Source organism: Armigeres subalbatus, chromosome 3 (assembly GCF_024139115.2).
Source record: "Armigeres subalbatus isolate Guangzhou_Male chromosome 3, GZ_Asu_2, whole genome shotgun sequence".
Taxonomy (NCBI): domain Eukaryota; kingdom Metazoa; phylum Arthropoda; class Insecta; order Diptera; family Culicidae; genus Armigeres; species Armigeres subalbatus.
The window spans coordinates 378,485,884-378,495,116 of record NC_085141.1 but is presented as its reverse complement, the minus strand read 5'-3'; the positions used below and the strand labels follow the sequence as shown (position 1 = coordinate 378,495,116).

At 44.2% G+C, this 9,233-nt stretch overlaps 2 protein-coding genes across 2 annotated transcripts; one reads left to right on the top strand and one right to left on the bottom strand.

Moving 5' to 3' along the window:
• Positions 1 to 1,960: 1,960 nt before the first annotated feature.
• On the top strand, positions 1,961 to 4,291 carry LOC134226599 (rab proteins geranylgeranyltransferase component A). Its single transcript, XM_062707470.1, has 3 exons — positions 1,961 to 2,137; positions 2,216 to 3,394; positions 3,610 to 4,291. Exons 1-3 carry the CDS (start codon positions 2,089 to 2,091, stop codon positions 4,152 to 4,154), a joined length of 1,773 nt encoding a protein of 590 aa, XP_062563454.1. The 5' UTR covers positions 1,961 to 2,088; the 3' UTR covers positions 4,155 to 4,291.
• Positions 4,167 to 8,438, bottom strand: LOC134226598 (valine--tRNA ligase). Its single transcript, XM_062707469.1, has 4 exons — positions 8,034 to 8,438; positions 7,652 to 7,822; positions 5,319 to 7,259; positions 4,167 to 5,255 (listed from the first exon to the last, which is right to left on the bottom strand). Exons 1-4 carry the CDS (start codon positions 8,208 to 8,210, stop codon positions 4,398 to 4,400), a joined length of 3,147 nt encoding a protein of 1,048 aa, XP_062563453.1. The 5' UTR covers positions 8,211 to 8,438; the 3' UTR covers positions 4,167 to 4,397.
• Positions 8,439 to 9,233: the final 795 nt, after the last annotated feature.

Below are 9,233 nucleotides of genomic sequence, written 5' to 3'. Positions count from 1 at the left end.
CTGAGCATCAACTCTGAAAAAACAAAAACACTTTTATTCCAAATGAACAAAAAAACTCTAGACATAAAAATCAATGGATTGAACATCGAAGCCGTGAACGCGCATAAGTACCTTGGTCTAAAATTCGATAGAGGATTCAACTTCGGTGCTCACGTCAGAGAAGTCAAAAGAAAAATGACCGACCGCATGAATATGCTAAAAGTAATCAGCAGCAATAGGACAGGCGGTCACCCCCAAACGATGGGGACAATCTACAACGGTTTAATACGAGGCTATTTAGATTATGGATCGACGGTATATGCTAATGCCAGAAAGACAAACCTTCAAGCGATTACAGTTGCCAGCAACGCTGGATTAAGAAAGGTAACAGGTTGCTCTAAAACCACACCAATCAACACGCTCTACGCGATCGCTAGCCAAACACCTCTGGAACATAGGAGAGAACTAGTAGCAGCTAAAGAAATCATCCGACATGTGCAGTTTGATAGCCCGGTCTGGTCGCAGCTAAAAGCCATGAGCAGCGAAGACCTACAGGATAAAACTCTCTCTTACCTGGAATCTACATTTGTGAAGTACAAGAAATTACTTTTTCTAATTTCCAAAACTGTCCGAGTAAAGAAAAAAAAAGTCATCGAAGTAGAGACCGAACTGGAAAACACCGTATGGAGGAAAAAACATACATCGGATAGAGTATTGAAGCAAGCTACACTGGGATTGCTGATGGGGAAATATCGGAAATGCACCAAAATCTACACCGACGCCTCCAAGGCGGAAGACAGATGTGGGATAGGCATTTCGACGAAACCAACAAATATCGACTGAATTTGAAACTACAAAACACAGTATGCAGTATGTCGGCAGAGCTGGAGGCCATATACGTGGCATTACAATATGTTGAAAAAGGCAAATCTACAATGCAGTTATTCTGACGGATTCAAAATCAGTCCCGAACGATTTGAATCACTGCTGATTTTACTCTTAGGGCCGATGTCCACGTAGCGTTTTTTTACGCTGCGTGCACGCCGCGTTCACGCAAACGTATGCACGACTACATTTGATGCCGGGTACCTTGCGTGGACTAGTCCACGCAGCTTGAAAAAACACTACGTGGGCATCGGCCCTTAGTGACCGTAACAATCAGAAAATCATTTTTTTCTCGAATAAATTTTTGCCATTACAATTGTATTTATTATAATTCTATTGTCAACATTTTTCTGTCAATAGATTTTATTGTACGTTTATTGGAACAACAATAATGCAATTTAATTGGTACAATAGAAGAACAATAGAATTGAATGTTCATCAATAAAATGTATTGTAATTTTATGATATTTGATTGTAATTCTATTGTATTTTCTATTCGGGTAGCTGGAGGAAAACTCACTGGTGAAAAGGCCTTTTTTTCCCTTCCCCTCACCACGGAACGCCAGTGGGCTTTCCTCCAGCTAGTGTCAAACAGTACAGTGACCGATTGATTTTTACACACCGACAAGCCGCCATTACCGAGCGTGGAAAGCTGGATAGCGGGTGGTTATTAACTCAAACATAAAATTTATTTGTAAACTAGTCGACCCGGCAGACGTTGTCCTGCATAGTAGGCGAGAATGTGCGTTCCGAACTGCCCATGCAAAGTTCGCATAGGAATCCCAATTTTAGTTTTTCACGATTTGCTCAACTTTACTCGTTGTTCGCGCATTAGAAAATATCATATAAACCCGTCGGAAACTATAACGAATGTTTCTGCTGAAGAAATGAAAAAAATCCATCCAGCCGTTTTCGAGTTATGCGGATACGAACACAGACCATTTCATTTTTATATATAAGATTTCTTTAGATTTTTGCCAATAAAAATGTGTGGATTTTCATTAGTGTGTGTAAACTTTTTCTATTAGAGGGCCTCTGCATACAAGGCTTAATTCGTGAACGTACCCCGTGGTGTAGTTTTGTTTGACTTTTGAAAACAAAATCAAAACATTACTCATCATCAAAATTTCTCAGAGGTCTCATGAAAATCTGCATTCTTCCTTCATTTTTTTACGAAATTTTGAAATTATTTTCGCATTACTCATCGCATGCGTATAAACTAGAATGGACGAAGATCTTCCAACCGAATTCGATTTGATTGTGGTGGGGACAGGTGAGAACAATCGTGACTTGTAGAAAACGTTTCTTCACTTATACCGAGATTTTTCCATTCCGGAATGGGAATTCACAGGTCTGACCGAATCGATTGTAGCTGCGGCTGCCAGCCGCATTGGTAAAACAGTTCTGCATTTGGACATCAACGAGTTCTACGGTGGCTGTTGGTCTTCTTTCAATTTGGAAAGCTTACGAAATTATGCGGAGGAATGTCGCAAGGAGGAAGGAACGGACGGAACAGTGAATGAGGGCGCGGTACATGATTCGCTGGCCCTGAAGAAGGAGGGTATGATACATAGAGTCAGCGAAGAGTGGTACAATTTCGAGGAACTTGGCGATGTGGACGATTGGAATAAGGAAAAAATCATGCAGCAGTTCCGTCGATTCAATGTGGACTTGACTCCGAAATTGCTTTACTCGCGCGGAGCCATGGTCGAGCTCTTGATATCGTCAAATATCTGCCGATACGCGGAGTTTCGTGCAGTGGACCGAGTGGCTACAATATGGAATGGACGGATTATGACGGTTCCTTGTTCGAGGTCGGATGTTTTCACCAGCAGGGATGTGAATGTTGTGGAGAAGCGACTGCTTATGAAGTTCCTGCAGAGTTGTGCCAGTTGGGAGACCGCAGGAGGCGAACACGAGGGTGAAGAGGTAGAAGGCAAAACCTTTCTGGAGTACTTGAAGAATCAAAAATTGACGCCCAATTTGATTCATTATCTGCTGTACACGATTGCCATGGGAAATGATCAGACTAGTTGCAGAGCAGGTTTGGAAGGGGTGAAGAAGTTTCTGTTGAGCCTAGGTCGATATGGAAACAGCCCATTCCTGTTTCCCATGTACGGATGCGGTGAAATTCCCCAGTGCTTCTGCCGGCTATGCGCAGTCTTCGGAGGCGTTTATTGTCTGAGTAGACCCATAGGCGGGATCAACTTTGCAAAGAATGTAGATGGCCGATGCTTCCAGTCGTTGAAATGCGGCAGCCAAACAATAGAGGCAAAATCGTTGGTAATTGGTCAGGGGTACGTGACGAAGGAGATTTTCCAAGATGGGGAGCAGATCGAGCAAAGACAGAAGCGTTGTGGACATATGGCCCGTGCCGTATTCCTGATAAATGTCCCTCTGGGCGGTGCATCGCAGAATACTGGAGGTGGTGGGGTGGCGCTCATGAAATTACCGCCAGTGCAGGGGCATGAGGATGGAGCTACCATAATTCAGTTGGCTCATTTTAGTGGCACCTGTCCAAAGGAAATTTGTAAGATTTCAAAGACTATAATTGTATTTGTAGCATATTTGGTGAACCGTATTCCCATTCCTATTTAGAAGATAGTTAAACGTTCTTTTTCTTGTAATGTGAGACTGAAAAAAAGAGCTGGGGCCTTTTGAATGAATTTTACATCAAAGTCATGAAGTTGGAAAACGGTTCACCATATGAAATATGAAGCAAATGCTGATTGATGATTTTTTCAGATCTTATTCACGTAACGGCAAAATCTGTCAGTGGGGATCCCAAAGTTGACTTAGAGCCTTACGTGTCGCAGATTCTCAGCAAAAATTACACCAAACCAGAATCGCCTGAAGGAGAAGAGTTTCCGGAGAACACTGTATCCACCATTCTCTACGAATTGTACTTCAACATTCCAAGTTGCACCGCATGTCAACAGTCTCTGGGGTCCCTGCCCAAGGGAGTTCATTTGGCGTGCGGTCCTTTGTACGAGCTAGACTATGATGAAAGCATATCACGGGCGCGAACTATATTCAAGGACATCTATCCGGAAGAAGAGTTCCTCCCGAGAGCTCCCGATCCGGAGGAAATCATCATCGGTGACGAGGAGCAAACGGATCAAGCTCAGGAGGTTGTTGCCAGTGCTGAGGAAAGCGACCAACTAGATAGCGCTCGGGAATGCCAGGAGAACGACTGCTCGCCGGAAACGAGTCCAGTTTCGGTCAGTACGGGGCAGGAGGCGAAAGAGGAAGCGATCGACAATGCCGAGGAATGTTTGGAACAAAAATAAACGGACTTTGGATTTTGCTGGCTTTGCTTAATAATTTATTTCAACTGTGTTGATATTATTGTGTACGTGTCTATTCGCAACGCTTTCTAATTAAATATTTAGCGGCAATAATAAATTATTCTTCGGCTTAAAGTAAACTTGCATCGTAATAGTCATTTTTAGTATTCAGAAGCCTAACACGAAAATGCTTTTAAATTGAAATGTTTAGGTTCTTCGACTCCTTGATCGCGCATGCGGCGTGACTTACATCAACTTCAAGGTCTCTATTGCTGCAATGATACGTTCGATTTCGATTTTGGACTGGTCCAGTTTTTCCAGGTTGTTCTTCCGCACCTCCTCTGGGACCTTGGTTTCATAATCGGCGGTTGCCATGGCCTGTTCCAATTTGTCAACGGTGAAGCTCAAGTTGTCTTTCTTCTTGTTAAGTTTTTCCACTTCCTTCTCAGGCTCGATAAGACCCTTCAACAGCAAATGAACAACGCACGCACCGGACACAGTCAAAATAGCGCAGCCAGCTGGGGGCGAAGCGCTGATAAGTTTGATCTCAGAATAGGACATAGTTGTTAAATCTCCAGAGAATTGCTCCAAAGTCGCCTTTGTAGCATCGTCGCTGCACATCACGAACGCTTCGGTCTTCGTCTTGTTCGGTAAGTTGTAGTCACTTCGAGCAGATCGGATAACCTTGGCCACACGCTGCACGAATTCAAAGTCCTTCTCAAGTTGCTCGTTGAGCCATACGCAGCTTTCCACCTCTGGATACGAAGCCACGCAAATACTTGCCACCTGTTCCACATCGGCACGCGGCAGACGCTGGTACAGTTCCTCGGTAATGAACGGCATAAACGGCGACAGCAGTTTCAGACCGAGATTCAAGCAGGTATAGAGCGTCTTTCGGGCATTAGCCTTCACTTCTTCGGAACCAGTTTGAAACACCGGCTTCAAGCATTCCAAATAGACGTCGCACAGATCGTACAACCAAAAATCGTAACATGCACTGGTTGTTTGGGCGAATTCATACTTCTCAAAGCCTTTGTTGGAAACGTCGATACAATTGGCCAAACGGGACAAAATCCACCGGTCAATGTTGCTCTCGGAACCGGTCTGAAAATGAATGAAATTTCATTATTTATTTGCATCAAAAACGACAATGAGGCTCGAAGTTACCAATTCCTGCAAAGCATCATAGCGCTCCTCCCCGGTGAAATACATCAAAGCGAATTTGGTCGCATTCCACAACTTATTGCAGAAGAACCGATAACCCTGGACACGCATGATGTCTAAATTGATGTCCCGACCCTGGGTGTTGTAGGCGCAAAGGGCAAAGCGCATAGCGTCGGTTCCACACTCCGGAATGCCATTCGGATAGTCCTGCTTTTGACCAGCCTTGGCCTTCTCAACCTCCCTTGGATCCAGATTAGAATCCAATAACTGGAGATGCAGCCCTTCCAATGTTATTCCCGTAATCACATCCATCGGATCAATCACATTTCCTAGCGATTTGGACATTTTACGGCCGTGGGCATCTCGAACCATAGGATGCAGGAATACCTCGCGGAATGGAAGCTTTCCGAGCAGAGTCTGGCCAAAGAACACCATGCGTGCGACCCAGAAGAACAAAATATCGTGCCCCGTCTCCAGCAGCGAGGTAGGGTAAAACAGCTTCAGATCATCAGTGTTGTCTGGCCAGCCAAAAACGGAGAATGGGAACAGGCCAGAGCTAAACCAAGTGTCCAAAACGTCTTCGTCCTGCTTCAAAGCGAGTGCCTCCTTGGGCACTTTTAGCTCCTTTGCTGCTTTTTCTAAGGCTTCTTCCTCGGTTCGACCAACGAACCACAATGATTCCGCATCCACATCAGCCGGCTTCTGGCTAGCATCTTTGAACGAAGCATGATAGGCCGGGATTCTGTGGCCCCACCAAAGCTGCCGCGAAACACACCAATCACGGATTTCATCCATCCAGTGGTACCAAGTCTTCTTATGCACTTCTGGAGTGATCTTCAGCTCTCCAGATCGTACAGCTTCCGTTGCGTTCTTAGCCATTTCGTCACACTTGACGTACCACTGGGGTTTGATCAGCGGTTCCACGACATCCTTTGAACGAGAACAAATCGGGACGACCATCGGATTATCGACAGTTTCCTTGTAGAGACCTTTAGTCTGGAGAGCGGCCAAAACAGCCTTTCTCGCATCGAATCTTTTCATTCCAGTGAACTCTCCATACTCTCCGGTGATGAAGCCATCGTCCGTGAAAATAGTAATAAACGGCAAATTGTGTCGTTTACCAACTTCATAATCATTCGGATCGTGCGCCGGGGTAATTTTCACGGCGCCTGTTCCGAATCCCATTTCAACGAAATCGTCACACACAATCGGCAATTTTCTATCGCAAAACGGATGCACAACAAACTTTCCATGCAGATGCTTGTAACGTTCGTCTTTTGGATGAACGGCAACGGCCGTATCTCCCAGCATCGTCTCCACTCGAGTGGTCGCCACGACGATCTCTTCGTCACTACCGTCCACTTTGTAGGCAAACGACACCAGTACTCCGAATTCAACTTTCTCGGTATATCCCGGAATGACCAACAATGTCCGGCCGGGGATTTCAACCTTATCAACTTCAATATCAGAAATGGCCGATCGCAACGCGCAAGACCAGTTGCCCAACCTGTTGCTCCTGTAGATCATTCCTCGCTCATGAAGCCGAACAAACGCCTCAGTGACGGCCTTGCACAGCTTGGGATCCATCGTGAAGCAGGCCCTGGTCCAATCGTACGACGAACCCAGCTTCTTCAACTGATGATAGATGCGATCGCCCTTCTCATTTCGCCATTGCCAAATCTTTTCGATAAACTTCTCGCGTCCCAAATCGTGGCGTGTTTGTTTTTGCTCACGCCACAGTTTCTTCTCCACCACGACCTGGGTGGCGATACCGGCGTGATCGCAGCCCGGCACCCACAATGCAGTGCGTCCCTTCATCCGGTGCCAACGAGTGATGCAATCCTCGATGGCGTTGGTCAGCGCGTGACCCAAATGTAGCGAACCAGTCACATTGGGCGGCGGAATAACCATAACAAACTGACCCTTGGGGTTGCTCTCCTTGCGCTGGAAAAGATGTGTACTAAAGTATTATGCAAAAAATTATAGGCATTTTTTTTCTAGGATGCACAATTCACCGAAAATAATACCATACTATTCATTAGACATACCAATAACAGTATTTCACTTGCTTTTTTCATTGATACGATTCTTTATTGAAGAGTTAATTTACTTTGAATAATCCTCACGAGATGAGACGGCCAAGGGCCGAAAATCTCGTGGTTAAGGACAATAATTATAATACTTTAAATAGCAAGTTATTCTACCAAACAGAAATCTCTCTAACACGAAGATGTACAAGTTTTTGTTTCTCTAATTGTTCTTATGATAAGGTGCTTTTGGGAATTGTGCATTCACAAGTTTGATTATCTGGAGAAACACAAATAGAAAACACTTACTGCATATTCAGGCTTGAAGAAACCTTCCTTTTCCCACCAGCTGTACCAGGCAGCTTCGACGTACTGCGGACTATAGGCTTCCGGGAAGGGACCCGACAAATCTTTCTTCTCGCCTTCCTTGGTGTTTCCTTTGTACACGATGGCCTCTTTCGTCGTCTCCTTTGCTTTTTTCTTTCATTGTGACACGTAATAAAACGCATAAGTCCATTAATAAAAAAGAGAGCGAAATAATTTACTTTCACTTTTTTATGGAAACCTCTATTAGCTATTAGCTACAATGCGCATTTGCCGAAACTGCTGCAGCTCAGTGGAAAGGTTAGATCGCGATGGGAAATTTGGCAACATTCTGACGCAATATTTTGAACCCCCTAAAATGACTCACCTCGGCCTTGGGCTTAGCAGCGGCCTGTTCCGCTTGTTGTTGTTTCTTGTTCATCTTTTCCTGCAACTTAGCCAGCTTGGCAGCCTTTTCTGCTTCCTTTTTGAGCTGCTTTTCCGTCTTGACCGGAGCTTCTCCGGACTCAACAACCGTAGAACCATTTTCCACTGGATCGGACATTGTTGCTTATTTTACGTGCACTTCACCTGGTTTGGATGGAGGAAAATAGACACCGTAGGTGGGCCTTCAGTAGAAGCACTAGGTTGGATTACGTTTCCTTACTACTGGAGGCTAGCACAAGGTAACGCGGATAAAAGTGCCAACCAGACCCCAAACACGCGAGAAATGAAAGACGAACAGATTTTGACTGCGATGCGACAGAAGGGCGACTCCGACTGCATGCACGACGTGCACGAATTTTGACAACATGAGGGCTCTTTGGAATAAATTGTTTGGTATAAAACGATCGATTCAATCCGACAAGGATGAGAACGTAGCCCAAATTGTAGAATCTATCTCCATATAGGGATGTCGCACTCGCGAAGACAAAAACCTTCCTACTTCTTCCCTCTTTCATCCTCCTTTTATTTATTCTTCCTTTTATCTCCTGTTTTCTTCCTTTTTTTCCTTTTCCTTCTTTCTTCTTACTTATTTCTTCTTCCTTCCTCCTATTTCCATCTTTCTTGTTTCATATTATTCAGACTATAAGGCCGAAGTGGCCTGTGCGGTATATATTATCAATTCAGTGCAAAGCCGAGTTATAGCCGCTAACAAAGTTGGATTTTTCTCACAATCCATACGTTAAACCAATAAGTTAAACCCAGAGACGATGGTATGATATAGAGACACGCAGAGAGAATAAAAGCAATTCTGGCTTCACGGCCAGCAGACAAAAAAATCTGTGCGATCGGCAACATCAAAATTTGTGAGAACTTGAAGTGACTCTCAGTGTGAGCAGTTATTTCGTTTGCTCCAACTACATATTTTCTCTTCTTTAGCACCATTTCCTTATATTCAACAATAAATATGATTAAATACCATATATAAATTTGCTATGAGAACTCTGAAAACATCTTCATATACTGAACTTTTCAAACTTTTTTATAATTTCTATAATGTTGATTACAATACCTATCTTGCATTTAGTACCGATTGGTAATGTTTGTTTACTTTGCTCGTTTGGTACCGCGTTTGGTGGTTCGT